Genomic DNA, 16,046 nt, shown 5'->3' on the forward strand with positions numbered 1-16,046 from the left:
TTTTCTGCGTTATGCCAACACTGCAATTGTCTCTATTTAGCTAATCAAGCAATTAAATTTGCATTATCTATACTGTATTCCACGTTGCCTGTCCTCGCAATACTTCTCGAAGGCCCTGTTCTATGGTAGTAGAGTGTTCTCCCACCGGTTGAAAAGAGGACATTCCTGAACGCTCAACCAGGTGATTAAGCCCCCTCATAAGAGTTCCCATCGGAATACCCGACTGACAATAATTACTATCTCTCCTACACTTAGATGCAATGATCTGAAGCTCATCACGGACTTGGTTCATGGAGTACCGATCGTCAGGCAACGGAACTAGCATATGGTGATCGATGAGGGACAGAAAATCGTGAATGGCTTGAGAGCAATGCTCGTGCTTATGCAGCATACTTATCCACTAGTCACTTTTAGCCAAATCACTACCATATTACGGAGTATAACTCACTGTATCGACGGATAGCTTAACCTTCGCCTTAGGAGGGCGCCCGGGGACTTGGGTAAAATATGTGTCATCTGATCCTCCGTGCTCCTTCCGTCTCATTGCTTGAAAACTTTCTGCTTGTTTTCCAGATGAAGTTTTGAAATATCTCCCACGAATCGCATCGTAACCGTGCAAATACCAAGTAATAAACTCCAGGTAGACGCATCCCAGCGTCCAGATGTCATATTTCTGATCAATGAAGGTATTTGATCCATGCTGGACTTCGGGAGGGCAATAGGCCTTCGAATAACCTACCTCGTTTGCGGCAGTTTTGTGAATCGTATCATCAGAGTGAAAACGCATCAAAGTAAAGTCGGAAACAACCAAATAGCCTCTATCTGATTCCGGTTCACGGAAAAAGAGTATGTTTTCTGGCTTGATATCGCCGTGTCGCCCGCGGTTTGCAGCATCCATATCAGTTGTGCCTTTTTCATGCCCATATCTTGGTAGACGCTGGTTGTAACCGTGAATTTTACTAAGTCCATCAGATAGGCCAAAGCATTGGTGAATGAGCCAAAATGAGTCGTTTTCTGACGGCTTGCTCGGATATTCCTTCCAGAACTCCGCGAGGTTTCCATCTGCCCATGGAAAGATCATATACAAACTGTCTTCTATCTGATAAGACAGCAGCAGCTTGATGAGATGTTTGTGTCCATTGTTTTCTTTGCTAAACTTTAACAATGCTGCCCTCTCTTTGTTGAAAATAGCAACACCTTCGGCGTCTTGGGCGATAAATTTCTTCACGGCGAACCAAGACGTTTGAGAGCCAGAATTCTATAAGTGTGAGCTAATATGCGTGTATGTTTCAAGTAGTGAAGCCTTACTAAAGGGGTTTTCCAAGCCTGGTGCTGGGTATGAATCTTTATCTTGGCTACTTGTCCGTGGGCACCCCTATTTCCCCATTTTAATGGTTTTAGAAAGGGCATACGCACCAATGTATCCCATTCAAAATGCTGCATTGTTGTGAAATCGAAAATAGGGGCTATAAACGTGTACTGTCTTTCATAAAATACTTCAATCTCCGCTGAGCCCCAGGTTTGAAATAACTCCGGATCGGACTTGGGCGTTAAAGGCAACATTTCATCATGTACTCCAAGTTGTAAAAATTGGGTTACATGTTCCACCCTTTCAATGAGTATAAGGGTCGCGAAAACCTTAAGACTCGGCTTGCATCCACTGCCTAGTATTTTATAAGTTATATCTGATATCGAATCATCGCGCCCCAATATTTCCCTCAGTATCTCGTCGATGCTGGTTTGAGACAGAATAATCTGTAGATCGCCGAGTGGGAGAAACTGGTTCAGTATAGGTTCGTTCTCGGGCAGTAGCCTTGAACGAATTTCTCTCCCGACTCGAGCTGTCCATGATCCTTCCACATCTTCTGTCGCTGTGGCATAGGATCCCATAGCTTACAGCGTTTGTTATCTGACATAAATACCCCGAATTAGCATTTAAACAGCAAATAATCTGCCTTATCTTCGTCAAAATAAAGTACCTGCTTTGTCAGAGATATGACGGTAGATGCAGATGCAGTTTGCAAAGCAAAGTGTAGGGTTTCAAAAATTGGGGAATATTTAAATCCGAGCGATGTAGAGAATCAGCTTTGGTAGAGAGGGAGAGGAATTTGGATAGGTATTCAAATGGGCACAATGGCGACTTATATAACGGGATATTTCACTCAACACATTGAGACCATTAAATTATCTACTAGCCCTTGGTTCTGTCATTATTTCTCGCAGGCCACCAGAACACCATCACCATTAGAAACGGCTGCCCAAAGGTGGCAGTTAATAACGTTTCGGTGAGCTTCGATGCCACTAGTCTTGGACAATGTGTATTAGGTAGTATTCCCACATTGTGGAAGCGTAATGAATAAAGCGGACTAACATAAAGCCATTTTACTAGGGAGTTATGATGGTTGCACAACGCACACTCCCATTATATATCTATCTCACCGGTGTGGGTTCGTGGTCACACGCATTTGTTGACTTTTTTTCCCGCATACATGATTCGCCAATATATATTGCAAGGCGACCAATTAATCACATATTTTTTCCATCTTCGGTGATAAAAGTTTGCAACAGAGCCTCGTTGCTTGGCAAAGCCTGATAGGCAGCCTGATGGTTGCACACGTATCCTGTACAGCTTATTTGCTAGGTTCCATTCATGCCCAACCCTCAGATGCAATGCCACGTGTCATGCATATGATTATAAAAGGAAAAAGTCATTAAACCAGAAAATGATTATGGCAAATGCGCTGGCGTGGCGTGCCTTTTGAAGATCCCAATGTTTTATATCCTCTCCGCCATGGACGCAACAATAATAAATATCACACTGAACATTTTTCCCTGACAATAATTGAGGAATTCTTTTATACCATCCATATTACTATCATCGGTTTCATCTGGATTTTATGTGAAGTTATCCAACTATGGCCACTCGAGTGTTTGCAACAAACGACAACACAAGTATTACCTATGATCAGATAAAAGATAAATGTTCCAACAATCCAGATGGGGGGAATAAAATTCCTGAAGGATGCTCGTTATTCTTACCAAAGGACAAGGCCGAATCGTTGATGCAACCGGAAAGCGTGGAATCGACTTTGCGTCAACATTTTGAAGACATGGATATTAAGGATTTAGCAAGATATGTTATGACACACGCAAACCAAGTATTTCTCACTTTGGTATTTTCAAATACCGTTAACAAAATAAAAAACTTGCGAAATAGTGGATTCAAGGATGAAGATCTTCCTGTATGTATCAAGTCTCGGAAAATATGCAAAGCCAACTCGAATTCGCCTCTGGAATGTTTTGCGGATTGGAAGTCGATGGACATTGACAATTTTTGTGAGAGACAATGGATTTTCTTGGCTCCAGTATTTCATGAGAACAAATTCATGTATGAGTTTGATGGGCAGCATCGGCTCCCATATTTATCAGCAAAGCAACCTGGTGATGGTTCAGGGCATTTCGGTGAAGTCCGGAAAGTACAGCTCCATTTCGCGCATTATCAAATGGGAGAATCTGTTAGTTGTAATTTCTACATTGATCAACCGCTTACTAATATTACCGAGGCCGAGAAAGAATTCGATCGCCCCTCAGGTGCCTCAGGTGCCTCTGTTGACGTCGCTGTAAAGCGCCTCTTTCAGAATGACCAGCAGACAGACGTCGAAAAGTTTTATAATAAGGAACGACAAACGCTCGAGACGATGAAACAATTGAATAACAAACATTTGATCAAAGCCATTGCTACATATACCAAAGGGAATGACAAGTATTTCCTGTTCCCATGGGCTAATGGGGGGAACCTTCAAGATATGTTGCAATCAACCCGAAAAACGCTTGACAGAGACCTGATAGCCTGGGTTTTGGATCAAATTGTTGGCCTTTCAGAAGCTATCAAAGCTCTTCATGATAAAAATATTCGACATGGAGATATCAAACCGTCCAACATTCTCTGTTCAGGGCCTGGTATTGGAAATTCAAATGAATCTACTCTGATAATAGCGGATGTTGGTCTCGCGAAGCAGCACGTGGAATACACTCGCGAACGGAATAACACGACAACAACCAGGCACGGTAGTATCACATACGAGCCTCCAGAAGTATCTCCAAAGAGGCAACTCAAGGCTTTGTCTCGAAAATACGATATATGGTCATTAGGTTGCGTCTTCTTGGAGCTTATTATCTGGGCTGTTTACGGCGTGCGTGGTACAAAATCTTTCCATAGTGACCTGAACCAGAATTCCAATTCCAGATTTTGGGAAGAGGCTGGTTCTGGGGGTGCCGAACGAATCCATTCTGCCATCGGAATATGGATCAAAAAGCTGAGAGGCGATCTCAAAGGTTCATCGGCATTTAGTGATGTAATTGAGCTCATTGAGGATAAGCTTTTAATCATATCGGACAAGCGGCGAGCAGATTCCAAGGCAGTGGTAAAATCACTGAAGACGATCCGAGGAAAGGCTTCAGAATCAGATTATCTGTTCAATCATGACCTGGAAGCACTGGCATCCGGCAGGCAATTATCTACATCTGACGAATCGATCACACAAAACGCCGCCAATCGTTCAACGCAAGTAAGTTGACCCTCCTGTCACGCGTTAAGCTACCATCCAACTGACGATTAAAATCCAAGTATGTGAGCACACATGAGAATAAGCCCCCCTCATGGATTTCAAGGTTACTAATGAGAGCTCGTCGGGCAATTGGAGAATGTTTGTAAAACTCCTTAATTAACTAGATTTAAGATCCTAACAATATATAGCTGGTGAGTTCTTCATGTACACAGTGCCTTCAATGCTCTGTGACCAACGATACGATGAGATACTAGCAGAGTACAGTGGCCCACTAGGTTTTACGACAGATGGCGAAACGCAACAGAGAACAATTGGGCCAAATCCTTGATAACTCGACTTTGGAGTCCATTACGTCCAGCCAGGCATGTATCGAAACCTTGTCAATTTGATCACATATTTGATTTCGAGTCCCCATCCCTGCAATCTCCCCTAAGCATTGACGATTTAGCATCTGATGCGAGCGACTGCTCCCTGTGCCACTTACTATCCCTCTGTCGTGCAAAAGCCAATCTGAATTTTGGAGAACCCATGAATCTTTTCCGGGATGAGGTTTCTCACGTACTGAGAAGCTCCCCTACTGGACCTCCTATGATTTCAATATACTCTGATCCAGGTCTGTAGCATTGCTTCTGTGCACTGTAAATACAAGGATAGCTGAACTATTCACAGCATCCGGATTCGATCCAACATACGCCCTACATGGGCAGCCATACATTCCAGAGTCTCCTAACACGCAATTTAGGCTTTTAAACCAATGGATTCACCTTTGTGATGAAACACATGATTGTATGTCACGGAAAAGAATTGCAGCCATAAATAAGAATATGCCTACGAGAGTGATAGATGTTAGGAACGATTCTATTCGCCTTGTCGAGACCAGCAACAATACTAATGACCACTATGTTGCATTGAGTCATTGTTGGGGAAAACTCACAAAAGAAGAGAGATTCTGCACCTATGCTCACAATATTGATGCCATGAAGATGAATATCCCCTATAAAGCGTTACCCAAGACCTTCCAGGATGCAGTAACAGTCACCCGTGCTTTGGATGTCCCGTATCTCTGGATTGACTCACTTTGCATCATTCAAGAAGATGAAAAAGACTGGGAATCAGAAGCCGCTAGGATGGAAGAAGTCTTCAGCTCTGCATATTGCACCATCGCTGCAAGCCGCGGTACTTCCTCTCTTAGTGGGTTCCTTGGCAGGCGAAAGCCTAGGGCCTATGCCAAAATCCAGACATCGGGCGGGCCGTTATACCTTGCCGAAGCTATCGATGATTTCCATGCAGACGTTGAGGAGAGCGAATTGAGCAAACGAGGTTGGGTTCTACAAGAGAGAGCGCTTTCCCGCCGTACAATATACTTTACGTCAACTCAAATTTATTGGGAATGTGGCCAAGGCATATTTTGCGAAACTCTGGCTGCCCTACGCAAGTATGGATACAAAAAGATACTGTTTTGCATATTATTACTAATGAATGTTCGACACAGTCCCCAATCTCAAGTCTTAAGCGACTCCAACTTTCCAGTTTCTAGTCTAAAATACTACAAAGATGAACGTATACTACTCATTCAAGACATAAATTCCAAGTATAGCAAACTTGGCCTTACAATGGCGACCGACCGTCCAAAGGCAATACTTGGCTTACAAACACGACTGGCTCGCGCATTTGAGTCTAACGTCAGCTATGGCATCTATGAACGATATCTGGAAAGGACTTTACTTTGGCAAGCCGAGGAGCACAGTGATCTTTCTCGTATATCATATAAAGACGGCACATTTATACCTTCTTGGTCTTGGATGGCGTACACTGGGGAGATACGGTATATGGAAATTCCCTTCGAACAAGTCGATTGGATTGAGAACCCTGAGAGCCCTTTCAGATTTTCGGCTCATGGGGCTCAGTGCGATGGCCGCCTACATGCGAAAGCAAACAAATTAATCAACAACCCTAAGCTTTTGGACAGAGTAACGCTTGACTCCAAAGACTATTCCTTCGATCAAAACAGCTGGAAGTGCATTGTGGTTGGCAAAAGTAAGGCGAATGAGGATAGTGAGATTGTTCACTATGTCTTGTTGGTCCGATCAGTGCCGTGCGCTCCTCTGACTTATGAGAGAGTCGGTGTTGGGGCTCTTTTGGCCGATCATATCTCACCAGCCACTGAGAGCATTTTTGTTATCTAAAGTCGATTTATGATCTCCGTACCTGGAATTTTTGAAGAAAGATAGAAATTGTAAGCGTAAGTTCGTTGATTAGGATATAGACACTTTCACTCTCGTGGTAATAACAACAATGTGATGATAATGATGGTCAAGAGGATCTCTGGATGACTAATAAACGCGCGCAGCATATGGAATCTTGCGTTCTTCGTCGTAAAGTAGTTTGTTTAGACTAGAACTAGATGCCGCGGTGGGTCAGACGAAAACCGACGGTGACATCGAGGCTCTTTGTTAGACCGCTAATTGTAAGTCGTGTAATGTCATCAAGTATCATGTCATAATGCCTCCCTGTTGTGGACAAACATTGGTAATCTTCCCACAGGCCAAGAGCCTCAATATTTCTGTATTGTATAAGCATCAACCATCGAATTTCCAATTTGTAAGTTTATCGTAAGAAGCAATTAGTCAGTGACATAGATCTAGTCAATGTGTAGAACTGCTTAAAGTGACAATTGTATAAAGAGCTTGTTGTTTGTGTTTGTTTAATGCCTCCAATATCTCAAGTGAATCGTATCCAAACATCTCAGCACAATGCATCTCAATCTTCTGTCTTACCTGTTCGTTGTTTCTGCAAGCGCCTCGGTGCTTTCGAGCGGAAGATATCGACTGAAGCCTTATACACTTAACCTAGAGAACGAAGTCCCTCGAATGCTTCAATTGATCAGTAACACTCATCTACCTGAAGTTCCAGAGTACCCGGGTCTCTCTTCTGACGCTGGCATTCCACTGAGTACTCTGAAGTCACTACGTACACAGTGGCTTACTCAATTTGATTGGAAACAGGAGCAAGCTAGCATCAACAAGTGAGTCTTCGGGTAATTAGTACTTCGCCTAAGCACTACTAAATATTCCCGGAAGATACCCGCAGTTTACGGCCGAAATTGAAGGCCTTACAGTTCATTTTGTACACAAAAAATCCACTGCGCGGAATGCTATTCCCCTGATCCTGTTCCACGGTTGGCCTGGCTCATTTCTAGAGTTTCTCCCGTTGGTTGACAATCTTACCAAGGAGGGCAAGACGTCGAATGGGAAATCTGTCTCCTTTGATGTTATTGTTCCCAATCTTCCTGGCTTTGGGCTGTCTTCGGCTCCTCCAGCGAATTGGACAAATCAAGACACTGCGAGAGTTTTCAACACCCTGATGACGGATGTTCTTGGCTATAAGAAATATGCTACTCATGGAACAGATTGGGGCTGTGCGACTGCGTACGACCTTTACGATTCCTACAATAGTACCGTCCGCGCGACTCATCTAGCCTCCTTGCCTTTTGTTCCGCTTACCCCAGACCAACTAGCTGCAGAAGGCATCACACTAGATGCACTTGAGACGTTTGAAGAGCAATCGTTCGTGGAATGGTCCACCAACGGCTATGCTTATTTTCAACAAGAGACAACCAAGGTAAGCGATGATCAATCGTATCACCAAAAACGGACAATCAGCTTACGGTTGTATCCAGCCAAATACCATAGGTCTCGCTCTATATGATAACCCTGTCGGTCAATTAGCGTACATCGGTGAAAAATTTCTGAACTGTGAGTAGCTCCAATCCGACATCGCTGCTTTCTCTTTTACTAAACCTGTTAAACCTGTAGGGTCTGATCCCCGAGCCGGCACTGGTCCTTCGGTGTTGACACACAATGAAATCTTAACCTCTGTATCCCTTTACTACCTCACTAAATCGTTCATCTCATCTGGATTCATCTACTACCAAAATCGATTCGCTACCAACTATACGAAAGCCAAGACCGATGCGCCACTACTGTTCAGCTCCTTCAAGTACAACATTCTATTCTGGCCACCCGCATTGGTGAAACAGACGGGTAATCTTGTCGTCTATAAGAGTGAGTATCGGATTGCATCATTTGATTACCAACCTCTGACCTGGTATAGATCACGATTTTGGTGGCCATTTCCCTGCGTTGGACAATCCTCCCGCGATGATATCTGATCTCCGAGAAATTGGGAGCTATTGGAAATAGTAGCTGCGACTATGAATTCCATTCAAAAGTGGCTGTTGCGATGGTCACTACATGGGGAGGAGAAAAGCTCTGTTGGTGGTGTCTGTTGATGGGATCCGTCACTTTGCTCTTCGGACAGATTCCATATGCATATCTGGGATATAATGTCACAATAACTTACAGTTCATTAAATAATAATTATTTACCACTCAATTAATTGGAAAATGAGACGTATAACAAATCATGCTCAATTAAGAGGCGATCAGAAAGCTTTAGATAATGTTTAGCTTAAGTGCAAACTCAAATGTCTTATTGTAGTTATTTTATCTTTTAGTCCTTTAACAGCGAGTAATTTATAGGAGCTAGGTGGTGACGCTTATACCCATTGTTGGTCATTGTACTCAGAGGTTAATATCCCTCCATTTTTCTCAAGATCCAAGTGGTTTATAATAACATCAGTTACTTTGGCAGCTGATTCGTCGGCGGTATAAGGGCCCTTGAATCTGTTAGACTCTTGAATAGGTGGACCAAATGATTTCTGCATCCGCTGATAGTTGGGATCTACTTGGATTGTCAGCATGATTTCGTAAGAGCGTAGTTTAATTAGTGGCACCGCATAAGCAGCGTCGACGCTAGAAGCCCTGTGAAGTAAGATGCCACTCACCATCGGGTCTGGGGGTATTAAACTCAGTCTTGATGATCCCCGGACTAATTGCAGAAATTGTAACGCCCTCGTAGGCGTATTGAGCATGGAACTTGGCCACAACTTGGTTGACAGCAGCCTTGCTGATGCCATACGGCGCGTGCCCAAAAGTTCTCCATTTAGCTGTCCAGTGAGGGTCACCGACACCACTGCTGATGACGACTCCTTTCTTGGCAGTGCCAGCGAGAAGAAGGGGCGCAAAGAGACCAAGAGCGTGGGCGACGCCTAAGCAGTTAGTCCTGAAGGTGCGGAGCATGTCTTGGTCAAACTGTTCGCGATCATTAAGGATGCTAAAATAGCGCGAAGGCGAAGTGTCAGTCAGTTGTCTCCCTAAAATCTTTATAAGTAAGATTAAACAATAGCATTGTACTCACGCATTGCCAATATCATCAACAATACTGTCACTGACAGCAGCGTTGACAATGAGATAGTCAAGCTTATTGCCAAGTATGTTCCGCGTCTCTCCCAAGGCAGCCTAAGCCTCTAATTAGTTAAATGCGGTCCCTGTATAGAGCAAAATAAAACACGCAAATGCTCCAGTCTGACCTTCAACGAGTCAAAGTCTTCTAAATCAGCGGTGACAATGTGAATATTTCCCCTGCCGGGTAGATCCTGCTGAAAGCTAGCAGTAGCTGCCGCCTTGTTGCGGACCAGCGCAATCACTGTATTGGATGGGTTTTCTGACCAGATCTTGGTCAGTGAAAACTAGGTGCCAGTCAGCATTTTTGAAACGTCTTAACGTCTTTCTTCCTTCAAAACTGTGAAATCCATAGAATAACTGCAAACTCGAAGGTATATAAAAGTGCATACCCCAAGTCCCCGAGAGGCACCGACAATTACGACGGACGACATTGTGAGAGAAGCAAGCCGATTCTTGCTTATGGAAATTTAAACTGGACTAATCAGGATATTCTCGCTTCTAGATAATGCATGAGAAGGCTTAAGACAGTTCCGATTTCTTTTTAGTGATACGATAAAAGACTAGATCTTATATCTACCGAGGTACAATATTAATATTGAGTCAAATCTATCAAGACTTCAAATAAGTCACGCCAGTAGCATTGAGCTCTATTATTAATTGTAAACCTGTATTTGTAAGGGCATACTCATGGAGCATCGATGTTTAAACCATTCTTCTATCAGTGTTTCTCGAAATATACTATCGTGACCCGTCTCCAATATGGCTTAATTGATATGGAAGTTCCTCTTCCCCGAATATCCCAAGAATCCCACATAAGTGGGTCTAAACTAATGGAGATTGTGGCTGAGACTGTGTAAGATTGCTGTTTAATCGCCTGTCTACTTATGGGGAAAAGCTAGTCTAGGTTGCTCTTAATAGGATGATTACCTCACCGCTGCTGATGCACCATTCGGAAATAGTTTCTTTGGATGATAAACAGTCAATGTGGATTTAAGCTGGGGAATTTCTGCATTTCCCCCCAAGGACGGCTGTTCATGTGTTGCTGCCGAAGTTCTGTCGCGGCCCACGAATCACAGGCGTGTTAGACCTTGGATAGAGGAACAACTCTTGCGACTTTCGACCTGACAACGCTACTCTTCACCAGTAACTCCCGACGTGTTTACTTGCAGAAAGATCGAAAACTAGTAACCAATATGGCCCCCATTACGCAATTTCTACTCTTATCACTTCGAATTTCGGTCGAGGTAGAAGAAGTCGTCAATGAAGCTGTCACTATGCTACGAGAACAAAAGAGCATTCAGCATATTCGATGGAGCATGATATTACAGGAGGACAACAAACTTTGTATATCTGTTGACTGGGACGAGAAATCCACACTGGACAGATATATACAATCTGATGCCTATCAGCAACTGCTACAATCCATGAGTTCTCAAACTAGTGAACCCATCACTTCTCATAGTGTTGTATTTGACCCATACAGCACTGCAGTACTTGAAAACAAAGGAGGCCATGGTACATCACCTGTAGCAGAGGTACTCTACATGTATTTTGGTGGTGTACCGGAGAACTTTCAAGACACCGCAACTACAACCGTTCAACAATTTCTACAAAAAATCGGCCAAACCGCAACTGGAATGACAGGAGAATCTTCAATTGGTTGGGTGCTGGATGATGTCGCACACAAGGGCGAGATGTGCAGGACTTGTGTTTTGGTTGTTGGGTGGCAGAGCGTTGAGAGCCAGCTACAGTTCTTAGCTTCGAAGGATTTCAGCAGCGCTCTTCCCATTATCGCTGGCATGCAAGGATTCAGAGGTGCACACAAAACGTTCGTTTCAAATCACACCATAGACTTCTCATAGTTGTCGTGAAATGGCTATCGCGATTGAACACGGCAGTTTCCCCTGTGCCTTGTTTATCATTGGTGCGGAAGCCCGCTGTGGCGGCGAAAGAAGAATCGTGCTAGAAGTCATGTCGCAGATAGCGGGGAGGATCTTAGGTGCAGTATCGAGGTTCTCGGCTGTGAGATCTGTAGTAAAGGCTATGGCTCACCACGATCCCTGTCTTTTTCTTGCGATGGCCATCGTGATGGCCACCCAAAGACCGGCAGTTAGAACCTCATACAAAAAGGTCGTGTTGCTGCGAAATTTGCCAACATGTAAGTTCCATTGTTGGTGGAGTTCGGTCAGAAAGGGGCACTGCTTAGTGCGGAAAGCAAGGCTTCGGATTGGAGAACTTGCGATAATGTGCAAGTAAATGCGAATTAACAACGGGTTCTGCCTACCTTAATGCTCTTACTAACACTTATTGACTGATCAGTGGACCCTAATATATGCTTGATAATCGGCATTTGGAATCATTTCATCACTGTATTGAACTTTTGACAACTCTTGTGTACTATTATTCGGCCATAGCCATATCGGTACTTCGCAACCGCTTAGGTGTGCTGACTTGGACGCTTGATACGCTAATCAAGCTTCCTCGGTAAAACTAACCTGCTATTATTATTTCGCTAGGTTCAAGTGTGCCAATATAACCGGTGTTTTTGAGACCAAATGCTGTATAGCTATAGGTAGAGTCTCCGGTGGCGTTGGTGTTTGTAACAGCACATTAAGTTTTGACAGAACTCTCTTTGAATTAAATGGAGATATACCAGTCTCTGTAAATCCCCCTTCAATATTCTTTCGAGTGATTGACGAAAAAAAGGCTCTAGGAAACGCAGAGAGGAACTCAAGCTTGCTAATATGCGTAACATGCGCACGCAGCAAGTTCTCTATTTGCCGACCATATGATTGCTTTAATGGCCCTAAACAGCCAACATCTAGCGGCGAAAGTAGATGAGAGGAATGAGGAGCCATGCAAATTGTCATAATTCTATGCTCTTTGCAGTGAAGCTCGAATTGTATTGAGTGGTGACTCTCATGGCCATTAAGGACCAGCAGTCAATATATGCCTTTCGTACGAGACGCCTTGGATCATACTTGATCACTCCCAATTACCGGGTTGGGTTAATTTAGCTTTTGTACAGCCTTCTGAAATTGTAATAACCGTGCCTGGAAAGATAATGCCCACCATAAAGCCAGCCGCATCAGAGTTATAAAGATCATCATCAAGGATCCCATATTTAGCCTTTACATTCTATAAGAGAGTAAACTAGCTGTTAATAAGCTTTGGATCTTCACATTTAGCTCTTTGATAATCATATTTGCGCGACCAAAGAGTATAGAGATTTGGTTGGTTGGCACTGGACGAAGTTTGATGCCCAATTTTTACCAACAGTTGGCGCGTCGGGTACGCATAGTAGATAATTGGCTATTTCTTCAACACCACGCAATCTAGGAGGAAATGATCGCGTAGATAACTCAATTACATACTAAGTAATAGCCTCCTCTTTTGATGCTGTGAGCTTTTTTGAATTAGGGTCTGTATCGCAACGTGCAAGTGTACCAACGCGACGGCGGGGACGAGTTGTATGGTCAACATTATAGACCTTTGCTGAAGCTCTAAGACTGAATTTTGGGTCTTTTTGAAGACATTCAAAGGCAGGAATAATCCAGCGAAACTCTTAACAGATCGGGTAGATCTAATCTCAATTCCCGCTCGATGAGCTGACTTTCCATGATGAGCCGATCTTCCCCGCAGATCTCCCCTCTCCCCGCAACTCGGGCTGCGAGATCAATCCGATACTATCTCCTTTGAGGCTAGACAAGGGACGGGATGGTTGTATTTGTTAGTAAACTGTACTAATAATGTGCTTTTCGAGTGTAAGATGCCGAGGGAATAAGGAAACGATGGGCAATGCAGAGTTGCTGTTTCCTAACATGTGAACCGATCTGCGGAAGAGTATATAACTGTCAAAGAAAAAGATCAGCAATGAGGATATGTCAAGCGCCCATCTCAGCGTGTATATGCTCTGCAAGCATTGTTGATTTCAAGTGACCTGAAATAATGATTGGGCTTCTCCGTGTTTTCTTATGGCTAGCCCTATTTACGGCGGTGCACGCTATCCCCTATGACATCAAGGGGAGAGGAACTGCCGTGCCTCCCACGGAGGATGACTTCTACACTGTACCTCTGGACGTTGGCAACTCACCTCCGGGTACCATCTTGAAGCACCGTATACCGCCAGCGCCGATTGCGGCTTTTGGTCTGGATCCTGTAAACCTCCAAGGCAGCTATCAGATCCTGTACAGAACCAATGACAACTTTGGAAATGCAACAGCAACAGTCGCAACCATCCTGATCCCACACAACGCAGACTATACAAAAGTGCTGTCGTATCAGGTAGCCCAAGATTCATCATTCAGAAACTGTGCCCCTTCGTATGCGTTGCAGCTGGCTTCGGCATCCGGTGGTCCCTTTGGCACATTGGTGACGCAGGCCGAACTGCTGCTTATCGAAGCAGCTCTCGAACGAGGCTGGGTTCTCATCGTTCCTGACCACGAGGGACCAATTGCTGCCTTTCTGGCTAATCGGCAAGCTGGCCAGGCGACTCTCGACGGCATCCGAGCTGCTCTCAGCTCCGGTGCTTTCACGAGCATCGACAAGGATGCCACCGTGGCCATGTGGGGTTACTCTGGTGGAAGCCTCGCCTCCGGCTGGGCTGCTGAACTGCAACCAACTTATGCTCCAGAGCTCAAGATTGCAGGAGCTGCGCTAGGAGGAACTGTACCCAACATCACCACCGTCCTCACAGAGATCAACAAAAGTCTTTTCGCCGGCATCATTCCATCGGGAATGGTCGGCTTGTCGAACCAGTACCCTTATGTTGCCGAGGTTCTCGACCAACACATCCTGACCCAGTACAAGCCCCTGTTTGGCCTTGTGAGGAATCAGTGTCTGACCGCCGACGTCTTGGACTTTCTGGGCAAGGATGTCCTTGCCATGTTTGATGACCCATCTCTACCATTTACGGATCCTCAACTCGTCCAAATAGAGAATGACAACGGCATGGGTCATGCCATTCCCAGAATCCCATTATATGTATACAAGTCCACGGGGGACGAGCTCAGCCCAGTTGACGAGACGGATGCCCTAGTAAGCAAGTATTGCGCCGGAGGCACTTCTGTGGAATACGTTCGAGACATCCTTTCGGAGCATGGGAGCCTCGCTATTACTGGGGCCGCCAAGGCGTTGTCGTGGTTGATTGATGTTCTAGACGGCGAGAAGCCTCAGGCGCGGTGTTCAACGTCGACAGTTGCGTCTTCGTTGCTGGATCCTAGTGCATTAGAGGTTCTTCCGCAATTTATTATCGACGCTTTGTTGGATCTTCTTCAGAAGCCGGTAGGGCCTATTGTGATAGGATAGGTAGTCTATCATTATATTACAACAACCTCTCAATCCCACCGCATCTTGCGTCACTCTGTGTAAGTACTCTCCACGAGCTCGATAGCTTTCTTAACCATGTCACGATCCATCTGAAACGTCAGCTTGTTCAGAACATTCGTATAGCTGTAAAACTCCACCGCGCATCTGTCCTCCATCGTTTCCACGGGCAATACTTCCTCATTCACAGCAGCGACGAACCACCATATAACTTTCACTTCGTTTCCCCCAAGGTGGCGGATTTGTAAGGTAAATGGTTCGCAAATATTCGTGTAAAAACGCGCTCGGTCGTCCAACTGCTCGGTTTCTATTGCTGGTGGGGCACGAGTATGCATATTTACTGGAAGAAGGCGACAAGCGAAGCCTGTCTCTTCGGTAATTTCGCGCAGGGCGGTTTCACGGCGAGTTTCTCCGCAATTTCGTCGTCCTTTGGCTAACACGTACTCATCGTGCTCCAAGAGATGAAGCACACCGATCTCGCGGGATGATAGACGGAATAAGACCCCGCCTACGCTTTCGACGAAGTTTTCCGACGTGTATTGCTCCGACTCGAAACGAGACTCGGCCATGGTGTAGTGAGAATGCTGACAGGTATGAGATAATAACCGGGGTCTGGCGCATATAGGCGGCTCTCTCACTTTGTAACCTTATGTCTGTCTAGTCTTGGCGCCTGGCTTGGTTTGAATTGTGAGTGCAAAGATGGGCATGCAAAAGTAGAAAGTCGGCGCTTCTCTGAAACAATTGAACGGATTGGAGAAGGAAAGCCGAAGGAATAGGCGACTTAATAAGCGGCATTTACCCGATTCACAAACCAACAGATAAACAAATTAACCAACACACAAGCAAAC

General features: G+C 44.7%; 7 protein-coding genes across 7 annotated transcripts; 4 read left to right on the top strand and 3 right to left on the bottom strand.

Annotated features, from left to right (window-relative positions):
- Nucleotides 1–67: 67 nt before the first annotated feature.
- Nucleotides 68–1,916, bottom strand: V8C40DRAFT_281262 (kinase-like domain-containing protein; the record flags this gene model as incomplete). Its single annotated transcript, XM_083221567.1, has 4 exons — nt 68–400; nt 476–1,258; nt 1,309–1,862; nt 1,898–1,916. The coding sequence occupies 4 exons, from the start codon at nt 1,914–1,916 to the stop codon at nt 68–70; spliced, it is 1,689 nt and encodes a 562-aa protein (XP_083070581.1).
- A 919-nt stretch (nt 1,917–2,835) lies between these two features.
- On the top strand, nt 2,836–6,754 carry V8C40DRAFT_281263 (HET domain-containing protein kinase; the record flags this gene model as incomplete). Its single annotated transcript, XM_083221568.1, has 4 exons — nt 2,836–4,568; nt 4,833–5,181; nt 5,238–6,003; nt 6,061–6,754. The coding sequence occupies exons 1-4, from the start codon at nt 2,916–2,918 to the stop codon at nt 6,752–6,754; spliced, it is 3,462 nt and encodes a 1,153-aa protein (XP_083070582.1). The 5' UTR covers nt 2,836–2,915.
- A 567-nt stretch (nt 6,755–7,321) lies between these two features.
- On the top strand, nt 7,322–8,862 carry V8C40DRAFT_281267 (epoxide hydrolase family protein; the record flags this gene model as incomplete). The annotated part of the gene is made up of 5 exons (XM_083221569.1): nt 7,322–7,593; nt 7,649–8,189; nt 8,248–8,323; nt 8,384–8,632; nt 8,682–8,862. The coding sequence occupies 5 exons, from the start codon at nt 7,322–7,324 to the stop codon at nt 8,768–8,770; spliced, it is 1,227 nt and encodes a 408-aa protein (XP_083070583.1). The 3' UTR covers nt 8,771–8,862.
- Nucleotides 8,863–9,110: 248 nt separating this feature from the next.
- On the bottom strand, nt 9,111–10,304 carry V8C40DRAFT_281269 (uncharacterized protein; the record flags this gene model as incomplete). Its single annotated transcript, XM_083221570.1, has 5 exons — nt 9,111–9,310; nt 9,414–9,742; nt 9,827–9,927; nt 9,999–10,157; nt 10,263–10,304. The coding sequence occupies 5 exons, from the start codon at nt 10,302–10,304 to the stop codon at nt 9,126–9,128; spliced, it is 816 nt and encodes a 271-aa protein (XP_083070584.1). The 3' UTR covers nt 9,111–9,125.
- Nucleotides 10,305–10,846: 542 nt separating this feature from the next.
- Nucleotides 10,847–11,735, top strand: V8C40DRAFT_281271 (uncharacterized protein; the record flags this gene model as incomplete). The annotated part of the gene is made up of 1 exon (XM_083221571.1): nt 10,847–11,735. Exon 1 carries the CDS (start codon nt 11,067–11,069, stop codon nt 11,733–11,735), a length of 669 nt encoding a protein of 222 aa, XP_083070585.1. The 5' UTR covers nt 10,847–11,066.
- A 1,968-nt stretch (nt 11,736–13,703) lies between these two features.
- V8C40DRAFT_252013 (LIP domain-containing protein) lies at nt 13,704–15,219 on the top strand. Its single transcript, XM_083217294.1, has one exon. It carries the CDS (start codon nt 13,822–13,824, stop codon nt 15,178–15,180), a length of 1,359 nt encoding a protein of 452 aa, XP_083070586.1. The 5' UTR covers nt 13,704–13,821; the 3' UTR covers nt 15,181–15,219.
- Nucleotides 15,084–15,937, bottom strand: V8C40DRAFT_252014 (uncharacterized protein). The gene is made up of 2 exons (XM_083217295.1): nt 15,837–15,937; nt 15,084–15,782 (listed from the first exon to the last, which is right to left on the bottom strand). The coding sequence occupies exon 2, from the start codon at nt 15,765–15,767 to the stop codon at nt 15,231–15,233; it is 537 nt and encodes a 178-aa protein (XP_083070587.1). The 5' UTR covers nt 15,768–15,782; nt 15,837–15,937; the 3' UTR covers nt 15,084–15,230.
- Between the last annotated feature and the right edge of the window lie 109 nt (nt 15,938–16,046).

The sequence above is a fragment of the Trichoderma camerunense genome (genome assembly GCF_050948025.1).
Source record: "Trichoderma camerunense strain CBS 138272 chromosome Unknown V8C40scaffold_15, whole genome shotgun sequence".
Classification (NCBI taxonomy): domain Eukaryota; kingdom Fungi; phylum Ascomycota; class Sordariomycetes; order Hypocreales; family Hypocreaceae; genus Trichoderma; species Trichoderma camerunense.